The sequence below is a fragment of the Lissotriton helveticus genome, chromosome 8 (assembly GCF_964261635.1).
Source record: "Lissotriton helveticus chromosome 8, aLisHel1.1, whole genome shotgun sequence".
Classification (NCBI taxonomy): Eukaryota; Metazoa; Chordata; class Amphibia; order Caudata; family Salamandridae; genus Lissotriton; species Lissotriton helveticus.
In genome coordinates this window covers 364,396,130-364,418,593 of record NC_136069.1, presented here as the reverse complement: position 1 = coordinate 364,418,593, position 22,464 = coordinate 364,396,130, and the positions used below count along the sequence as shown (strand labels likewise).

Sequence of the window (22,464 nt, the reverse complement as noted above, 5' to 3'; positions counted from 1 at the left end):
GCCCCTGACATCGGAGAGGAGGAGTGATTGCTGCACTCTAAAGTGTGTATGACGCCATCTCCGGCCGACTAAAGACTCATGCACACTTTGCATGTTCTCCATCCAGGCTGCATTACAGCCTGGGTGGAGAACATGCCCAAGCCCCAGGCCCCTGCCTGAGTGCCGAACCAAAGTGCTCAGACCTATCCCAATGCTGCATTGCAGCCGGCCGCCACTGGTTGTTTCAGGTTTCTTGCCAACTCCTGTTATCATTGCAAACAGACATCTGTCTTCTGAGAAGTTCACTGGTAGTCAAGGAATTGTTGAGTTTCCTGCCACATTTGCAAGTTTAAGTGGTTCAAACTAGGTAATTATCAGCTCAAATAATGCAACCAGGGAAAACGTGCTGCTTAACATATATTTAATGGAGCGATGGAAAGACAGCTCTCGGATTCTAAAATGATTGATCAATTATTACAGAATGCTTATCCCTCGCTGCGTGCATATTTACGAAGACTCACATTCTTTAAGAAGAAATGATGGCTCCAGAATAGTCCTTGGAGTTTCTAGGGAGCTGCACAGCTCGACTACCTCTGTGGTCTCTCGTGTGGTCTGTTAATTGTAATTAAGAACAGAGGGGAGAAATGTAAGCAGGTCAATGTCTGAAAGGACGCATATGGTGATTTATATTCCCATATACCCCAATCTCCTTTTGACCCCAAAGACTGCATACAGTCCTTGTGGGTGATGAGCAGTGCCTTCTGAGAAAAATAGTTCTGACCCTTCACATCATCATTTCTTTCCCACAGGTTGTTGGAATAGTTTGAGAAATTGACTAATTGTATCGCCAAAAACGTTATTTTATGTTAGTTTAATAATAGGTAATTTATAAACGCGCAACTTAGCCCTGTGGGCGTCAAGGCGCCTAGCTCAATATCTGGCTGAATCTGCAGGTCACAGGAGCTTACTGGTAGGCTTTAATGAAACACCAAGTTTTTAGGGCCTTCCTAAAGTGGACCAGAGAGGGCTGAGATTTGATCTCCAGAGGAAGAGAGTTCCATAATTGTTTAAGACTAAGATGTCAAAGGCTAACTATCTGGGGCACTAAGCAAGATCTAATGCCCAGATAGTGTTAACTTACGATTTCACATAGAGATAAAATATGTAAATGTCGTGAATAAACTTGTTTGGTAGAAAGATTTAATTGGTACACATGATAAATTAGACATGGTGGCAGAGGGTCTGGCTAAAAAAGCTACTAATACAGTCAATAAAGACCCATCTTTTTCAGCACCGACTCCTTCTGTGGATACTGAATTGTGACCTATGATCTAGTGATGTGTCTCCCATTGTAATCAGATCCTTTGTACGAGGGCAATCTGATTGTTTATCTCTAAATATTGACTAATCCTAATAGGTCATTTCTATTTCACAGGGAGGAGACTCCAAACTAACAGACGCCAAGCGATTTTACCATGTCTTTTAATCCACTTCTCTCTGTAAACAGACTTGCACATACCGCTTGTAAGACACAAGATCTCGTTCTGGTGGGATATTTGGACAATTTTTTATCTGGCGGAATGCTGTTTGCACTATTCAAATCATTCGGCACGGTGAGAAGAATCATCCTAGCTGCACTGTGCAGCATTTTAGGCTTTTAGTGGCCATATTATATAAAGAGCCTTGGGCCCACAGTGTGCTTTTGTGGCCCCCTCGGAGCACTTTGATGTTATAGAAAGGGCCATAGATGCTTGTGCAGCCCCTTCTATAACATGGACTGAGATGGCTCACAATTTGAGCTGCCGCGATCATGAAGGGTGGATGCTAATTTGCATGGGAGAGGGGCCCCATGGAAATGTAGGAACACTTGGAACGTTTATTGGGGAAGTCCATGTATGGCCACCTTGATGAGACCTAAAGACCCTGCTCATTTCAGGGTTGTTGTATTCACATGACACCTTGCTACAGTGTCTGAATAAGGGCGGGGTCTCAGGCGCAGCGCTAAAGTGGCTTCATTCCTTTCTGACGAACCGAAGGTTCCAGGTCAGACAGGGAGATCACTTTTCCAGTGCAAGAGATTTGGATCAGGGTGTGCCTCAGGGCTCTGCCCTGAGCCCCACCCTATTCAATCTCTACGTCTGTCCCTGTGGTGAGTATAGTTGAGGGATACGGAATGCGAATTGTGTCATATGCCGATGACACACAACTGGCCATCTCGCTATCACGGGCTCCGGATCTGGATGCGCCCAACTTCAGAGCTTGCATGCAGGAGCTTTCCTCCGGGATGGATAACAACTGCCTGAAGATGAATGGTAGCAAGACTGAGGTGCTCGTGGTGGGGGGGGCCTTCGGTGTGGTCATTGGCATGGTGGCCACCTTGTCTAGGAGCAGTCCCTAAACCATGCCAACAGGCTAAGAACCTGGGTGTATGGGTCGATTCGGACCGTACATTTGCCCCACAGATCAGTCGTGTGGTGGGGGCCTGCTTTGGTGTCCTGAAAGGTCTACGCAAAATCATTGACCATCTCCCTTCTGGAGCCAGAAGGACGCTGGTGCAGGCCCTTGTTACCTCACGATTAGACTATGGCAATTTACTGTACTTAGGGGCCACGGTTAAGAGCCTTGACCGTTTGCAGGTGCTGCAAAATGCAGCTGCTCGGCTGGTCTTGAGACTTCCTAGAAGAGCTGTGTCGAAATCTGCGCTGGAGGCTCTTCATTGGCTGCCGGTTAGGAAGAGGATTGTGTATAAGGCCTTATGCACGTGTCATCGGATCATTCAGGGGAGGGAGCCTAGACCTCTGCAAACCTTAATCACGACCTATAGGCCTGTCCGCTCCCTCAGGTCCACGGGTACTGGCTTGCTGGTGATCCCCAAAATCAAAAAGGCCCGTATGGGCGGCAGGTCGTTCCGGCTCCTGGCAGCTAGGAGCTGGAACAAACTTCCCGGTGAGCTGCGTCTGGAACCTTTGGAGGCTAGGTTCAGAAGCAAGCTTAAAACCTTCCTGTTCCTTCAATAATATGTATGGGTGTTCCAGCACAGGAAGGGGTGGGGTGCCTGCAGTACAGTGGGGGGTAAGGGGCCTCTCACTCACCAAAGCGCGGGGACACGCCGGTGTGCGTAACCAGGCACTTTATAATTTTCCTTATTATTATATTATTATTATTATTATGAGATGCCAATGGGGAAGGATGAAGAAATCTGGACAGACCACAGTTTGGTGAACCAATGTATGAAACACGCTACAATGGCCTCTGAGAGCACTGAAGTACTTGCTACTGCATGCCTTGTTATAGTAGTAATAAAAGTTATTTTGCAAATGCCGGAACACTGTCTCTTCCCCTGCACCATGTTAAATACGTGGGTGCAGAGACAAAGGAGCCGTTGAGAGGAACCACTGTTCCACACATCAAGCTTGAGCATACTCACTGCACACCCAAAGATTGCGCCCAGAAGTCAGCTGCTGTGGTAGGACCTGAAGAAGAGACCTGACACTACGGTTATGGCATCACTCCAAATACCCCAAACACTAAGTCTAGAGTCCTGAAAATCAGTGCAATCTGGAATTTGTAGTCTTTAGGAAGAACCTGAGAAGGATAACTGGTGTTCTGGTTGCATGGAGAGGTCTGTCAAACCTAACTGTGATATAAGTAGGAAGTACTGCCATCCAGTTATTCTACTGCAGGTTGAACTAGTTATGACTATACCAAAGAGATAGAGGATGAAATGGTGAATGCACTGCATTGTTACTCAGGGATGACTGCCCGAAAGAGACTGAGGAGTAGATAAGCACAAAGACTTAAGTATCGCAACTAGTAGAAACAATTTCCCCAAGAAGAGTTCAAGGATCCTTTTTCTACTGTGAATTTGATTTCTTTCAAAGTAGGGCTAAATCCTCAGCCTGCTTCTTCACAGAACAAATCATGCATCCATCCACCACTCATTCAATCATCTTCATTCCCTCTTTCTGTTCTCCTGTCCCACCATCCATGCGTGTCTTTTGTCTGTAGGTACAAGGGTCTCTATATTTGTGGTGATCGGTGAGCATTATCGCATGAATACCTGTTTTCATGTTTACATGGATGCACATACATCTCTGTGACTGTCTGCAAGAGTGCATGTATGTCTTTTGGTCCAAGTCCACTTGTGCCTGTATGTGTGTTGGGGTGGGTGCTGGATGTCTATTTGTTTGACTGTATGTGCCCAAAGGCACCTACTTTACTGTTGCACAGTGGATAGATTTGCTGTTTTGTCTACAGGTGTTCATGCATCCATGCTCTATGGAGCAATGTATCCATGCATGTTGTGGTCTAAACGCATGCACTATATTATATATATATAAATATATATATAAATACATATATATATATATATATATATATATATTTTTTATATGATAAACCCATTGGCTTCCTCAATTCGTGTTAAATTAGCATTTCATGAGTCAATCTTTACAAGGGCAAACAGCATTTCCTAGAATATCTACTAGAAGGTAGGTCAATAAATGTAATCAGATTTACTTTACAGGGTGTTCTTTTTTAGTGTCTTTTCCCTTGCCAATGCACAAATTGATCCATTATTACAACACAGCAGTACAAGCCGCAGAAGAATAAGGACAAACAGACAAAAATATGTCCATATGCAAGGTCTTCTTGAGCACAATTAACAATCCCTCGGATGAAGAAACAAGAGGCAAGACAGAGTGCCCGTCTCATATACAGACTGTGGCTGATAAGCAGGTTTGGAACAAGAATATTAAGGTCCAAAATAAATATTATAAGAGGTAAATTATGTATAATTGAAGGAGAAAGGTCAACAAACCGACCGTGATGGGAAAACTGCTAGACCGATATACTGTATGGTAGTCAAAATAAAAAAACAAATAGGGTTTGTGTTTTTCAGTTAAAATCAATAAGGACTAATGAAACCACTCAAAAGCAAATATTTGCTTTTCAGTTGAAATCAGAAAGCACATAATTTTGTCGCACTTATATTGCTTTGGCGCCATGTGTTATCGAAGCAGTATAAGTGGAGGCCCTATCTCTAAGCACATTTTATGATGGACGTTCCCACTATGCCATAGTCGGGAGTCCTGGTAAGCCACCTAATATGTCCTGGTGAGCGTGCCCTATGTCCCTGGGACCTCAATCTACTTGCAACACCTCGTCCCAGCCACTTTGAGAGCATTGCCCAGCTCATCTGTATTCACATTGAGACTCTCTGCAGCCGGCTGTACTGGATTTAATGACAACATATCTAGCTGTGCATGTTATTTCTGCACAAGACAGGAAAAAACACCAAATCTCTGCATGTGGGATACCTTTGCACTTAATGAAAAACTCAAGTACCTCGTGGAACGCTTAGAAAAGCAGGTCAGGGCCACAACAGGCCTGGGGCTACTTTCAAATAAACACAGGCCCAAATGCCAGGCAGCAATCAATCATTAGCAATCCCAACATTGACTTCAAATAAAAAAGCCCAAGATCTGATAGGCACAACACAATGTAATAAAAAAAGCAGAGGATGAGAGGGAAATAGGCAGGTCTTACTTTGTAGCCTTCATATATTTAGCAGTTCATTGCCTAGGACACATAAGTTGACTTCATCCACAGTGACACTCAACCAGTCAAATTATCAAAGGTCTCCTGGAGGTCATAGAGGACCAGTTACTTAGCTTCGGTAATGCCTTATCTGGTAGGTACTCTACCTGCAGACTCCTCAACTTAAAGTATTCCTCAGGCCACAGACTGGATCCAGAACATCTTAAGCAGCACCTCTGTGTGCTGGTAGCTGGTGTCGAATGGCTTTGTGTCAACTTTGTCTGCGTCATAAATGATGCTGCAGTGCCTTCATAAACAGCATCCAAGTGTGCTTATATCAGTGGTTCCCAAACTTTTGACTCCTGAAGACCCCTATTGAGTCACCACTGGAGGCCGGGGACCCCCAAGCAATTTGTAGGAGTTAAATTTCAAATATTAAAACAGTAATTCGAAAGATAATAAACACGTGTGCACACAAAACAAATACTCAAAGTACTAAGGATTTTGGGGCCAGATGTACAACCATTTCATTTAGCACCTCGCAGTTTGCGACACTTGGCGAGTGGCAAATTGCGAGTCGCTAAATGAAATGTACAACAGTGTGTTTAACACTGTTTGGGATTCCCAATGGGGTTACAAATGGCAAGGTTCATTATTATTATTGAGCCTCTCGCAATTTGTGAGGCCATTAGGAATGCCAGCCCTCCCAGGTATGGTGGCCTGCTGGGCTCTGCAGGCCACTATGTCTGGGACTGCTTTTAAATAAAGCAGTTTTAAAAAGAAAATGCAACCCGTTTACCATGCATTTAAAAAAAACTGAAATGTTTTCGTTTCATTTTCTAAGAGCAGGCAGAGGTCCCTGGGACCACTGCCTGCCCTTAAAAAATAATTGTGCATGCATTTGCAAAGGGGAAGGGGTCCCTAGGGGACCCTTTGGGACCCATTCCCATTTGCAATTGCATTACCATCTACTTGAAGTAGGTGGTAATTGCGAATGTTTTGCGACCGCCAAACATTTGTACATGGTTTTGAGACTCGCTATTTGGGAGGGAATGTCCCTTCCAAATAGCAAGTTGCAAAACATATTTAGCGAGTCGCAAACAAATTGCGACTCGCAAAATAGGCAATGTACATGGCCCAATAGGTTTTTGCATGCGCAAAGGGGTTCGCGAACCCGGTCGCATATATAAAAACAGATCGTACATCTGGCCCTTAGTATTTTATTTTGAAGTAATAGCCCCTCTGTCACATGTATTTTCATTTGTTTTATAGCATCTCTCATACCATTGGAGGATGTCAGAGCACTTTATATCACACACATATAGAGACATTGAATCATACATGTAAATCAGTGTGTATATAAAATGTTTAAAGAGTGCTTGGTCTGAAAAAAAACCTCAAGGTTTCAGAACATAACATAGTGACTAGCACTGACTTTAACATTAAAAATGTATTTCCACCCAAATGAATCTTTTTAGCAGCATCAGGATAATGAAAAACTGGGAAAAAATATAACTTACTAACTGGTACCATGCAGTTTGCAAGCAGCTCTTTGATGACAGTTTATAGGACCCTCTGCTACATTACGATTGTCACTTATAATGAAGTGCACAGTAACAAAAGAATCTCTCTGACAAAAGCAGTAACCACAAACCTATGCACATAAAATACTGCTTTTTTAAATGCATGTTACATGTTCTTTGCAGTAGGCACATTAACCCTCTGTGCTACATTAGTTAAGTCAAAGCTGCCACTGAACAAATCTCTCCTCAGCTCCAGCAGGTACATTAATCACTGGCATTATCTTGACACTTGTATTGTTGCTGGAAAGCTGCTAATTATACAAGAAACTTTTCTGTGCTTTTAAAACTGTTGCCTACGGACCCCCTGGGAATGTGTCACAGACCCCTGGGGGTCCGCGAACCCCAGTTTGGAAAACACTGGCTTACATCATTTTCTTTCATAACTGTTAACATGACAAAAATGAGGAACCACCATAAAATGAATGTACCAGTGTGCAGAATACAGCCGGATCTTATGAAGAACAGTCCAGTTTGCAGAGCAGGGAGGATGGGATGGTCAGTTAGATAAAAGTCTCTACCAGATAAGGCATTACCGAAGGTAAGTAACTTGTCCATCTGATAGATTTCTAATCACAGATTCGTAACCTTAGAATAGATTCCTCCCCAGCGGTGGGACTGCAAACAGGATAGACCAAAAAGTCCAGCAGAACCAAATGGGCAAAATGCATGCCATGCCAGACCTGTCTGTCAAGGCAGTAGTGTTTGGTAAATGTGGGCGGGACCCACACGTGGCTGCTTGACAGATGTCCAGGATGGGGAGCCATATAGTAGCGCAGTATTGGCAGCTTTTGTCCTTGGTGGAGTGGGCCTGCAGCTCTTCAGGCGGTTGTTTCTTCGCCAGTGCACAGCAGATTTTGATACAACGCACAACTTACCAGGAGATGGTGTGTTTTTGAACAGCTTTGCACATCTTGACCCTGGCAAACCCTATACAGAACTGATGGTCCACCCCGTGGGATTTGGTGGAAACAATGCAAAAGGAGAGACCTTGTTTAGGGTCTAAGTGATGGAGTCTCACCTATCCCAGATGGCTGCCCAACCCAGAAGTAATGCATCTGTCACCACTGTGAGAGCTGGGTGGTAAAGGGAGAGGGGGGTCTGCCGCTGACCGAGTCACAAGAGATTCCCCTGAAGCTGCGCCCACTGGGGTTTCCGGTCCCACTACAGAGCCCGCATAAGCCAGCAGGCATGTTTTACTAGCAGGATGCAGGAGGTCATGAGGCCCAGCAGCCTCAAAGTCAATCTCACTGAAAAGCCTGAATATCCTAGACTTACCACTCTGCATCAAGCAGCCCTGCAGTGGCACCTGGTCGACGTCAGTAATGATGGGCTCGTCGTCAAACTGCACCATGAGCAGGGGTGGCAGGCATCCGATGGGTCAGAGCCAGGATAGGTGGTAGTACCCGAGGCAGCAGTGGCCTGAATCTAGGGATGGATCCTGAGAGCCTGGCAGGAGTTAAGGTCGAATTTACTTCCGAATTCCTAGTCAGAGCATCTCTAAGCTCGAATGCCTGCCAGAGTGAGTTGGGGCCCCAAAGATGGCCTGCATGGTGTTGTATAACCCCCATAACTGGGCAGGCGTTGTCCTGGTGCTGGGAAACTCAAAGTAGCTCAGGGTGAACCCAGACACCGGCAGCATCGGTCGAGTGTGAGAGCAGAGCCTAGAAGCAAGAGGTCAAATGGTCAGTGGGGGCTCCATCGCGAAAGTGGAGGAGTGTCGCCCCACTGCTTTTTGCAGTGCAAAAAAAGGAAAAATAAAATGATAACTCAAGGTTATTATTATTTTAGTTATCCCTGTTGCAACGTCTTTGTGAGCCGGACTGCTCTCAGAGCAGGGGGAGGAGTTGTTTGCACTCCCTATGCGAGCAGAGGTACTTAACCGTCCCCCTCGGCCCACTTATAACAGTCAGGCGCACATACCGTATTCTCCATGCAGGCTGCATTACAGCCTGCGTGGATAACATGCCCACACCTCCAGCCCCTGGCTGAGCACTGTGTCACGGTGCTCAGACCAATCACAACACTACATTGCAGCTTTGTGATTCGCTGCAGGAAGCCTGGGAGCCCTGGTGTTTCCTCCTTCCTGTCTCCCTCAAGAAGCCAGGAAGAGGATGTAGGAGAGGCAGCAGCTGGCCAACCAGCCGGCCGGGAGATAAATGTGTTTTAACCCATTCCTCCACCCCCACACCTGTTCTCCCCACCTCACCCCACTGCTGCTTCCAGGTAGCAGCAGCAACTGCAAATAGTTGAAGTCAAATAATGCTTTGATTACTTATTTTTGTGCATATTGCACTTTGCCAAGTTCCACGGGGAGGCCTTGAACCTCGAAGATGATCGTTCGTGGTAACAACTCCTGGACCGGCCTTGAGAATGTCCAAATGTAAATGTAAATGTAAATGTAAATGTAGCCGTACTTGTAAAGCGCACTGATACTCCTGAGTGTCCTGGCGCTGTACTCATACCGCTAGGGAACCCTTCCTGGTTTTTCCCCGTGAGATGTCCACTTCTGGGCATCCCCAGGGTGCAACCAGGCATCCCTAGCGCTGTAGGGGGCCGTTGTGGAGACTAAGCAAGCTATTGCCCAGAGTTGCAGCGTGGGACTCATGCTTAGAGTAGGCACCGAGGCGAGAAATCAGGTCCGAGGAATTATGAGCCCAAGATCCGCCGAGACAGCCAAGGCAGGAATTGAACCCTGGTCCCGGGCCAGACCTCTGCATCAGGGTCTGCTGCTCTTAACCATTGAGCCACACTTCTCCACCAAATGAGCAAGATTGGGAACAACTCGGAGCCCTTTTCTGTGGCACCGCCAGGAGTTTCATCACCAGCTTGTAAACTGCCTTCGGGTGCATCGACTTGCACTCAACACAGGCCTTGGGGTCGTGACCCAAACCTAGACACCAGGTCTAGGTGGGGATCGGACACTGACAGTTGATGGCGACAATCCCCACAAGGCTTGAAACCATAGGGTTTCACATGGGGACATGTCCCTAACACACTAGGAGCTAGCTCAAAGTAGAATCTTCAACAAAAAGTTGTCTAAAACGTAGCAGAGGTAGCTCTCTGGATGCGCACAAAGAAAGGAACTGATCTCAGAGCATGGGGGTGGTGGTTATAAAGGCACTGCAAGGTCACTTCTGATGTGGACAGAGTTGACACAGATCCAATCACTGCCACCTATCGGCACTTAAGGATACTGTTCAAGATTTTCCAGATCCAATCTAATGCCTGGGGAATATCTACAGTAAGAAATGAGCGGTTAAAAGTCTCTATCAGATGTTTCTTTACCACTGCATCTGTTTTCCAAACAGAAGGACAGCCACTGAACCAACAATATGCATAATATTTCCTGTGCATATGAGCAGGGAAAGCAGAAAGGGACACCGATCAGATAGTAATAATACATTTATTAGTCAATTCCTATCTTGGTAAACAGGCCCGGACTGGCCATAGCGGGCACTGGGCAATCCCCTGGTGTGCCGCACGGGTGGGGGCCTGTTTTGGGCCCCTAGGGGCCATTTCTGTTACAGGGCCGTTTTTGCAGCACAGCTGCAAAATCGGCTATGTACCAAAATTGGCCGAAGACCGGCCCCGGCAAAGAGCTCGGCGGCACATCCAACCCCCCGAGTAAGGGGGGGAAGAGGGGGAGGGGGCTGGCCGAGCACTTTGCCAGGGCTGGTTGTGGTTCCCAGTCTGGCCCTGTTGGTAAATGACACACAGAAGAGATAAACGTTAACTGCGGCTTTTAATAATGGATCATAGAATTTTCCACACCACATTCCCTAGGTAAGAAGTAGAAAATCCTCCTTCAGCCAATTATTGTCATTTGACCAAATAAAAGAGCAGAATAATGGTGCATTAAATGCCCACCATTAACCTTGGATATACTGCAATCAATTCTTAATGACAAGCAAACTTAATTCCAGTTATGCATATTTTTGACATGGGATGGGACTAACCGACTAGAAAGAAGCTATTGAGTGCTAAAATACAAGACAGAAGGGTGTGAGGGAAATAATGAAAGTTTGCATTAAATAGCAAATTCAAGGAAAAGGTAGAAGGAAGGGAAGAAGAACAGAGAAAAAACACAAACACAGCAATGAACGAGGGGTGGAAGGAAACAGAAACAATGATTTCTAAGTAATCTAATATGGTAGGCACTGATATTGGACACCTAAGAATGAGTTTCTCTCACCAACTATTCACTTGAGTGCAGCCTTTCCTGTTGGCTAGCTCCAGTCATTCATATTCTTCCCAATTAGCTATAGTAATGTAACTAATGTTCTGATGATTGTAAATCCACTTCTTTGTGAGGTGTTCGCTTATCTGCCTGATACCTTAAACTTTCTTGCCTAGTTACCTCCTTGCATTCAATAAACTATCCTCGTAGCACAACTAGAACATGCACTCATTAAGCAAACTCTTGTGGCTGTTTCCCAAATTGCTATCCTGCTCTATCGGTAAAGGTTATTGTGTGCATGGCAATATCCTAAGGACAACAATGTGTAGAAACTGTCTCTTTAATGCTCACACATCTGGGGTGGTTCCTGCATTTGTCATTCAGGCCCTTCACCTATCTGTCTGGGACTATATATCCTGGACATGATTATTAGGAGTAATGTGTTACTCTCTGTCTCTCCACCATGTTTGACTCTATTGATCACTAACTCCTCCACCTTTAATGCCAACATATACTTATGTGCCCTCTGCCTGAAAATGTAAAATTATTGTTTAAAATTGAATTTCTATTTTCACACACAGTCCTGCATCTGAAAAACTCAAACTATAATCCTTATATTTGGTATCCAATACTTTCTACAACAACACAGTCTGTGCCTTCTCTATTCCTTCCCCTTCTTCAGCGTGATCCCTTTAATCTGGTCAGTCAGGTGCCTCATGTTCATCCTATATCTTGAGAGTGTTGCTCTAATCCTGATTAACTATTCTGTCAGCTCTGCTAGCTAAGCCACAACATTCCTTTCCTCTGCATTAGTACTCAACATATTATGGCTTGTCCAATTATTAACACCGCCAGAATATCATTGTATCTACTTCATTTGATCCGAAATGCGATTTAAATGAACTTTCACTGAAAAGAGAGATGCTACATTTGGTCTAGCTGGATTCACAGTTGTCTTCCCACTGATTGCTCTCCCTCTGAACATTCATCCCACGCCTAATGTCCTATCTTTGAAATGCCCATTCAATTCCATCTTGTCAAACAACACTATACTGATCTACCTCAAAAACTGCTTAATTCACTCAAGCATTTCGCTGTGGCAATCGACTCTTGTACAGTCGCCAACCATTTTTTTCTTTTCCCTGATAAATTGGGCTTCCTCTTATAAATTTTAGATTATTTTCTTCCTTTCATTCTTGTTCATATTTTGCAATATGTAGCAGCTATGTTAGTGCCAAATTAAAGCTTTAAATAAATCTATACATTTCCTGAAGATTATCTCAGTATATGCTCCCAAGGTCCCTTGGGTGAAGATCCTCTTTTCCCCTCAGAGCCCCCTGTCATCTTCTTAGATTTAGCTATTGATAACAAACAGAGATGCTTTAGCAACTGGGGACTCTCCTCCCAGGGAATTATTCTTATCTCAAACTAAAACTACATATTATCTAGGTGTGTTTGTTTTGCGCAGAGGCCCACAGGGCACAGGATAAGAATCGAACTCCAAATGTTGAAAAAAAAATCATCTTCCTGGGCAATAAAATGACCAGTTTACACAAATCATGAAAGTTCCAGGTACACATATCAAATATACTCTCCCATACAACCTAAAAAAGACATAATATTAGTGGAAGCAGTTACTGCATTCCGATGACCAAGTGGATCTCACCACAAATACACTGTTATGTTAATTCATTCACAAAACCTCAAGAATGTTGATATCCTCATGCCCAAGTTAAAAGTCTGGGGATTTATCAACTCAACAGAAAAATGCAAAGGGTTTCAACAGACAAAGCAGAACTAAACTGCACTATTAGCCTCCCGTCTTCAGTTCTGCATTTTACTCATCTATCGTACTTTTGGCTTCTGCGATCAGAGATAAAGTAAAGTGAATTCTGTCATGGCTACCTCTTCCCTTAGGAAAGAAGTGGTGAAATATTTCCTTATTGGCACTGACGCAGAAGCAACCAATGTCTGATTTCACGAAGAATTGATAATTTTAGAAATCCTGTAGGAGGAGACTTAGGTTGTAACATCTCAAAGTAATTTTTTCATTCTTAAATAAGTTACCATGTTCTCTTAAAATACCAATTTTTCCATGTCCACTGTATGAATTCATTCTTTTCTGACAAATAAGTACATTATTTATGGCATTCCAAAAAGCAGATACATTTCTGAATGTTGGCGTGGGCACATATGTTGATCCTGTCACAGATAAAGCAGTGAATATGTACTGGAGGTATGGAAGAACTCAAAACACCAAATCTAGTGGAAACACATGTCATTGTAAAGTTAATTAAGATCTAAAAGAAAGTGCTGCCCCATACTACATAGTATCTAACCCGGTATAAGACAATTCAACTTGGGGCATCTCCGTCGTATTAAGTGGGATGGGAATCGTTGCCAACAATGTATCTGAAATAACAAGTCAAGTCAATGATCAAGAGTGAGATGCTTGATAAAAGTCCCTAAATAATAATTAAACATTTAATCCCATGTTTGACCCAATCTCAGGTCCTACTCTTTGACGAAAAGATCTTAACCCGACATAAGAAATAAGAAATGCATAACATTTTGTATTCGATACCATGATAACTACATGCCTGTACCTTTTAGATTTGGCACTGGTTCTGGGCCTGTATTCATGTGATTCATCTTCAATTCCATTTTGACGTTTGTACCAATCAAATAACGTCCTCAGTATGGATGGCAGGCAGTAGTCCGACAGTGAGCTCATAGAACTGATTACCTGTGAGCAGAAGAAAAAGAAACATTAAAACACAAGAATATATTCTGGAACTAATGCCAAACCTTCCTACCCACATTAATGCATTTTGGACTCATGGGTTTAGAGGTCTTCTTTACTTACCTGGAACTCAGTTTGGGTGCATAATACCCATCAAATAGTATTTAAATGAAGATTAAGGTCACATTAACAGTATCAGATCAAATCTCTGAAATATTCACATTAAAGCCCGGCAATAATGAAGATGGATTTTGTCTGTGCTAGCTATATCAGCCACAAAACCCTGAGGTGCATGTGAGGGCATAGCAGCACATATGTGGTTAACAACAGGTGAAACCCCTCAATTAGCCATACATATTTAGCAGCAATACATATAGGACTCCTTAAACGGAAACAAAGCCTTCTGCCCGAGTGCAGAGTATCAAAGAATAAAAACATTTTTGGGTTATGTCTGATGTCTTATGATGAACACCTGCTGTTTAATTTTGGATGGTTATACAGAAGAAAACTAATTTGAAAGACATTCCAAATATTCGACCTACAGTCCAATTTTCTAAATCTGAAACAATGCATTATCTCTGCCCCTCACTTTGGGTCAAGCATGAAACTACATTTGCAGAAGACTACCTTAGGAAGAGCCTATGTCATTTGATAAGATTGCTTAAGGAAAGGCCAGGAGGATGCTGCTGGAGAAGAGAGGGTGATAAATCCCAATAGGTTTAACCCAGAGAAGAGGAAACCTGGAAAGGCACACTATACCTATTCAGCCAACCAAACCACACAAGGCTGTGATCTCTTGTTCAGCCAACCCGACCAATATTTTGTTAATTATGGACATTTCCACTGAGTTTTTCGAAGCAGCTTTATGTGAATCTCCATCTATTATTCACTTGGTACTGATATAAAGTCTTCTCTATGTCAGGTCCCATCTGAAAAGGGCACTCACACGCATCAAACAGCACAAGAGATAAAAGCCTATTTAAATAAACACCCACACCCTTTCACTGCATGGTTTTCTCAGAAAAAAAGCTTAAGTGTAAAGGGGGACCCCTAGCGCTGGTGGCCTTCCACCATAGGGCCCCTCCTCTTTCCCCAATCTGTAAAAAATGTGGGTGTCTGGGTCGACTCTGCCCTGAAGTATCAGGTACAGACAAAGTCAGCAGCTGGTGTATGTTTCGGGTTTCTTCCTGGACTCAAGCCATTGCATGGGTTCTTCGACGCCCATACCCACCAGGTCATCATCCAGTCTATTATACTTTCGAGACAGGACTATTCCAACTCTCTGTATTTGGGTACCAACAAAGCAGGGATCCACCGCCTACAGGTGGCACTAACCGCCACAGCTCGGATGCTCTTCACCCTTCCCAAATCTTGTATAGTCTCCAACTTCCTACGAAAGCTCCATTGGCTTATGGTAGAGAAAAGAATCCACTTCAAGGTACTGTGCATCTCCCACAGAATAAGGAACGCCCAAGCTGCCACCATTTTTTAAAAAAGGTTTTGTATAGCGCTGGCTAGACCCAGAGAAATCCGAGTGCTTTACAGGAGCAGGAGTTAGGCAAATATCAATATAAACAATAGTTACATGCATGCAAAATACAATCAAGAACATGTGAATCTCACCATTGAAATTAGAAGAAAGGCAAAGATCTTAGGATTCAAAAGCTTATATACAGTAAAATAAAATAAGGGAGGATACCTAGAAGCACACCATAAAATATAACAAGAAAACATTTGTTGTGGTAGGAGGGAAGGGGTCACTGAAGAGAGGTCAACGTAAATTAACAAAAACAGGTGAGAACGGCAAAAGAAAATACATGAGAGACCAAGAAGAGCAAGGGCAGGAGTAAAGAATAAGGAGACAACAGGGAAAATGAAAAGGTTTGCAGGAAGATGACCGATACAGGTGAGCAAAGGATAACAGAATCGGAAAGAATTATGGACTCCAGGATTTATTGAGGAGAGGATATTTTAGGTCTCTTTTGAAGACAGGGTAGGAGGGGTTGCAGCGAAGGTCCCTCGGAAGAACATTCCAAATGCAAAGCTCATTTCCTGAGAAGGAGCGAGTCTGGGTGGATTTCTCTTTTAGAAGCGGGGCATTAGAAGAGCATTGAAGCTTCTCATCACTCTGGCGCTGCCCGCTCTTTTGAGTTTATTTGTTAAGTAAATCGGAGCTTGAGAGTGAAGAGCTTTGTGGGTGATGCAGGCCGACTTGTAGATGCATCTTCCTTCAATGGGGAGCCAGTTAAGGAATTTGAGGGCAGGCAAGATGTGATTAAACCATTTGCAGTCGGTAATAAACCTGGCAGCCATGTTGAGTATGGCTCTAAGGGGGGCCAGGTGAACTTTAGGGGCTCTGGTAAGAATAGCATTGCCGTAATCAAGTTTAAAGAGGACTAGTGATTGAACTACACATTTAAAGTCAGCTTGAGGGATGAATGGTTTGATTTTTTGAGTTGTTTAAGAGTGAATAGTGCTCCTTTGGCAGCGCTATTGATATGGTCCTTCAGTGCCAAATTTTTGGCCAGGATGAAACCTAGGGATTTTGCTGAGTTGGATAGAGTGAGCTGTGTTTTGCTGTGCTATTCTTTGTTATGCTATGCTATGTTTTGTTATGCTATGCTATGTTTTGTTGTGTTTTATTATGCTATGCTTTGTTTTGCTATGCTATGTGTTGTGCTATGTTTTGTTGTGCTTTTTTTGTTATGCTATGCTTTGTTATGCTATGTTTTGTTATGCTATGCTATGCTTTGTTATGCTATGTTTTGTTATGCTATGCTAAGCTTTGTTATGCTATTTTTTGTTGTGTTTTGTTATGCTATGCTATGTTTTGTTATGCTATGCTATGTTTTGTGATGCTATGATGTTTTTTGTTATGCTATGCTTTGTTATGCTATGCTTTGTTATGCTATATTTTGTTATGCTATGCTATGTTTTGTTGTGCTATGCTATGTTTTGTTATGCTATGTTGTTTGAGTTTTGTTATGCTATGTTGTTTGAGTTTTGTTATGCTATGTTGTTTGTGTTTTGTTATGCTATGCTATGCTATGTTTTGCTATTGGTTGTGTGGTTGTGTGTGTGGCTGTGTGTGTGTGTGGGTGTGTGTGTGGGATTGTGTGTGTGGGGGGTTGTGTGTGTGTGTGTGTGGGGGTTTGTGTGTGTGTGTGTGTGGGGGGGTTTGTGTGTGTGTGTGGTTGTGTGTGTGGGTTTGTGTGCCTGTACCAAGTGCCTTATGGCATGGTGCAGCACCATGCAAGAACAAACGGAATTCAGTCTGCTAATTATATAAATCCTTTTTTGTGAAGCTGATTTTCTTTGATTTCTAACCAAACGTGCAAGAGAAACGAAGACATTAGGAATGAAAGAATTGGCAAGGACTTAAAAATCTTGAAATCGCTGGTTTGAAGCGCCTGCCGTACCTCTGCGGTGATCAGGGACGTACAGAAAAATAATCGTGCACTGAGTGTGCTGTGTAGCTCACAGCATTGCGGCTGTGAGTCCTTACGGAGTCTGATAACAATCAGTAAATTGAGGAGGGGGCGCTGTGCGCCCTGATGGCAGATAAGTATGAAGGGTGGAAAGAAACGCGAGAGCGCACGAGCAGGCTTCTGCTGCAAACACGCTGAATTGTTTGGGTCTGGTGTATATAAGGGGCTGCGGACCCAGATTGGTGGGGGGCGGTAACCCCGCAGAACGCTCGGCCTGTTTGTTGGGGGTCTCTCTCTGTGTTATGAGCCCAATGGAGGAGAGAAGCAGATACAGAGAGAGAGGGCGAGAAAGTCAGACAGGAAAGAAGGAGTCAGACAAAGAAACACACCAGAGCGCGGAGAGTCAAAGAAAGAGAGAGGAAAGCAGGAAAGAGAGCGAGATAGTCGGAAGGCAGGAAAGAGAGCGAGATAGTCGGTGACGGGCAGAGGTGGGGTGGGGGGAGCAAGCGAGAGTGGTGGCGATCAGGGAGTGAGACAGTGCAAACACGTGGGTGTTTTGGTGAGCAATAGAGACGCCTGAGAAGGGAATAGAAAAAGATGCGTGGAGGGAAGCCGGATGGGGGCGGGAGAGCCTGGTGGGGGGGCGGGAATGCGAGCGAGGGGAGGAGAAGTGTGGCAGGACTTCTCTTCTCATTAAGTGTTTTCAGTTAAGGTTATCCAGCTGGGCTGCAAGCAGACACTTACCCATAGATAGTGGAAAAGATGGTGAGAAGATGTAACAAACCCTTCAATGTACGGTTGTGGTATGGTAAGACAAAGCTTGGAAAGGTCGGTAAAAGGAGTTTGGCAAGGATGTCTTCTTGGGTTATAAACAGAGAAATAAATAAAGCAGGCAAGAATAACAAGAATAACAAGAGCGTAAAGGGAAACTGAAAGTACAGCCGGCCACCGGCCAGCCATGAATAATTAGGGGAGGAGAAGCCGCACAGCACACGCTGGGAGAAGCCCTTTGATGTGCTGTGCGGCCGTGAAAAAATGCAATTAGGAGGGAGGGAGGGAGGCTGATGCGCGTGCTTGTTTGGTCACGTGATTCACGTGAACTCAAAGAAAACCGCACGAAGAAACCCTTGGTTTCACGAGCATTTTGAGCACTTGAATTCTCGCTCCGCTCAATGCGCATGCGCGCATTGATAGGTCGCGAGACCTAAAAAGGCGGCATCAATGACCCACCAAAATGGAGCTCAATTCCCAAAAGATTTGATTGATTGAAGGCAATGGGCATGATTCGAATCATGTAAAGGTGAAACATATTTTTATGATGCAATAAAAAAAATATACAAAAGCATTAATACGTTCAAGTGGTCATCTACAAGTTTTGCCTGAACCTTCTAAAAACAAAAAAAGCGCTTTATTTCAGAAGCTTGTCTATGGACAAAGCAAGAAACAGCAATGTGTATCAAAGGATCTGCTGGTGAGCAGTTGTAGCTCAAGTTTAACCCATTTGATGGCAAGGACGACCACAGCATCCTTGCGACAGGCTATGGTGTGCACGGCTAGCAGCAGCTTAATATATCATCCCGGGAAGAGGCTTTTTTTTAACTTTTACCTCAGAAGGGTGAAGACATGCCAGTATCTCCCCTGTAAAATCAGCAAACTCGCTCACAACTCTGGAAATGTGTTTCCTACGGTGAGACGTCTTTGGCGTGTTATTTTACATGGTTGGAGTAAGAGGAACCACGCTATAGCATGTAGGGAACAGAGTGTGACGTTGAACAAGGTGGTGACTGCTCTGCAGGTTGTTTTTATCCTCTTTGTACGATGCAACCTGCATGCCCTTCGCTCCTACTTTCCAGCTATGAAATTATAGCAGTCTGCTGGACTGGGGAGGATTAGCATCTGTTGCTTGCCAAACCAGTTTTCCTTTCATTACAAAACCAACCCTTTACTGTGCTGTGCTGGCAGTCAACCAGGACACTTGACCAAGGGTGCCTGAGATAAATTAGGAGCCTACCTTCACTGGCTTAGACCAGCGGGCTAGAATGAGCCGCAAAATAAAACCTGGGAAGACAAAGAGGAAATCACAAATTTTCACTTCCTCAAGCATGGAGGAAGATTATCATGTTTGAATAAAGTGTGTACTTTGGTTGTCTCTGGTTTCGGTAAGTACTCTTAAATAGGGTAAACAGTGGTCCATTCAGTAGGCGCAAGAAGACTCGCCCAGTAAGGATTTTTTTTTTACAGGAACAAGCTTTCTCTCTCATGCCAGGTTTTCACGCTGCGGATTTTCAGCTGTCAAGACCTGCTTTGACAAGGGCAACCCAACCTGCTCTTTGATCTGGAGAAAACCACTGACCATCAGGAAGACCAATAACAGCTCCAACAGAATTTAGATCCTCGTGTAGGACATCTTGAGAGTGTGGACTGCCCAGAAAGAATGTATGTCGTTATCCTGCAGTCTTTTTCCCCGCAGGGAATCACAACGCGGTCGTTACAACGACCGCGTTGTGATACCGCATACCATTACTCAGCAAGTCGGAACAACGACTTGTGGGGGCGCTGGATGTTGGAAAAGTATGATTTACTATTCCAACTCCAGTCTGTGCGAACACTAGGGAAGGTATTGGATTTCAAATCCAACACCTCCCCCCCCTCCGCAAGTCGTTGTGCCGACTTGCGGAGTAATGGTATGCGGAATCACAACGCGGTCGTTGTAACGACCGCGTTGTGATTCCCTGCGGGGAAAAAGTTTTCTGGTAAACATTGTTCATCGCCTAGAAACTACACGTTACATGCATATAACTGGTAGCTCATGAAAATGGCTACCAGTACTATGCCAATAATTGCCACTATGATGCAAAAGTGATCATTATGCCCGAAGTAGGTGTTATCTTGCCTTGAACACCAGAGCCAGAAACATACCAGAGGTGTATACCACTACACCAAGGGTGCACAAAATACCTTAACACTATTAAACAAGGGCCAGCATTACCCAGGAGTGGTTACCATCATGTCAGCCATGATCATATTATGCCAACAAATGACACTGTACTCTAAAGTTTAGTATTATGCCAGGAGTTATGTCATGCAATAGATTACAATGATACACCAAGAATGACCACCATCATATCATGGGCAGCTGTATGCCAGAGAGGGTGGCACCATGGGTGTTCACAACATGCTAAGAATTTCCACCCTTATGCCAGGGTCAAAATAGTGCAAAGGGTGTGCACTATCATGTGATGATTGCTCGTATTAGACCTCCATAACGTCAGGGGTGAACACTACATAGCGGAAATTACCATCATTAAAACACGGCAAGCATTATGCTATAGGTGTGCGCCATCATGCCTACATAATGCACAAAAAATACCACCTTTATGACAAAAATAGTCCCCATAAAGAAAGAATTATCACCACAATGCCAGAAGAAAGGGCTCTCGGATTAGAGACGGAGCAAGCTGTGCATAATCAGTGATACAAACATACATACACACATTCTTTCTCATATACATACACATTCACACATGCAACATACAGACACACGCAAATACATATACATTTTGTTGGAATGGAGATGTCCAATGCACCAGTTCCATAGACTGTGCCTTTTATAGATTTGTGAGGTATTTCGTTTTAGTGCATAACAAATTAATTTTCTTTTATGAAGTAAAGTACTGGGTTGGACAGTCAGTTATGCTGTGCGATTGTTGAGTTCTGAATTTTCGCACCCCAACGACCTACCTGAGAAGCCTTTGACTGCTCACTGCTGCTACCACAGACAGTGAAGTGCTGAAGAGGTTTTACTTGGCCAAGTTTGCAGAGTCGTAGTAGGACGGACCCTGGGAGATCAGAAGCAAGTAACCTTAGCCGCCACGGAAGAGTACCAGAATCTTCTCCTTCCTCCGTCACCCCCCAAAGAGGGTATGACATATGTGATGCAGGCAAATACCGGCCAGGTGGCACTGTGCACAGCAAAGTACTACAGATGCTCCTATGGAGGCACAATCCAATGACTATCCAACAAAGGCTAAAATGGGGGGCTGTGGCTTTATCGACTAACTCTTCTCCGGCCTCTCACAGCACAACGGCTCCGTGGACGGCCAGGGTGTAGCATGGGCGGTGGCAGTGTATTGAGCAGCTGATCACTGACTCCCAGGTAACTGCAGAGCTAGGGAAGCAGCCGCATGCTCCATCCCCTCGTGATGCAGGAAAATGCTGGCTGGCAATGGTCTCCACAGGTTGCCGCAGATGCTGCTGTGGAGCCATAGACTAGTGTAGTCATCCTCCATGGAGAGCCTGTTTGCATGAGGTCATAGCGTTGTCTCAGCCTCATCAAAAGCGTCTAGCAACACCGTCATTGCAAGGAGGGCAGGTCTGGGGAGGGCCATGGCAAAATCTATTGATGCACTTACGTACTGTTGCGTGTTTGCCCTCCCACTGTGGACTACTACACCTGCCCTACTATGCAAACAGCCATATTTAAATAAAGGGGAACATTTCCATATATCATGACCGATAGGCTGATCAATATGTGATTGAAAGAGACACCAACTAATGGCTGAGGGAGGCGGGCCCTTTACATCAATCATCTCGATATAAACAGCTAACGTTTTTTTCAAGCCAAACCTAAAAACCATCAGCAGCCGCATCACATTTACAGTAAGACATGATTATTTGTGTTCGAGTTGTGCTGAAGGAAAGGCTGTACAGTGTATGATGTATGGATTAAACTGCACTTGAAACGCGCATCCTTCTCTCAGAAGCAGAAGACATTCACCTCACCTGTAAATGCACTCCTAGAAGCCTAACTCGGCGCTATCGTGGAGAATGACCTCATTCACCATAACAGGGAGTGATTCACGCGCCCCGAGCTCCACGCCAGGCTTTGCGTGCTGCACCCACACTGGCGGCCTTCACCGCCAAAATCACCCTCTCTGGGCGCTGTAAGCGTCTCTCTGTCACCGCGCTTTCAAGTCCCTGCAGGAAGGAAGGGTGGGTTTCTGAAAGACCTGGCTG

At 44.4% G+C, this 22,464-nt stretch overlaps 1 protein-coding gene across 2 annotated transcripts in view; it reads right to left on the bottom strand.

Moving 5' to 3' along the window:
• Window positions 1-22,464, bottom strand: part of FRY (FRY microtubule binding protein) — a 778,582-nt gene that overhangs the window by 393,032 nt on the left and 363,086 nt on the right. For both annotated transcript variants that reach the window (XM_078657150.1, XM_078657151.1), the window contains exon 4: window positions 13,884-14,023. In XM_078657150.1, the coding sequence (XP_078513276.1) occupies window positions 13,884-14,023 (140 nt within the window). The remainder of the gene's footprint in view (window positions 1-13,883; window positions 14,024-22,464) is intronic.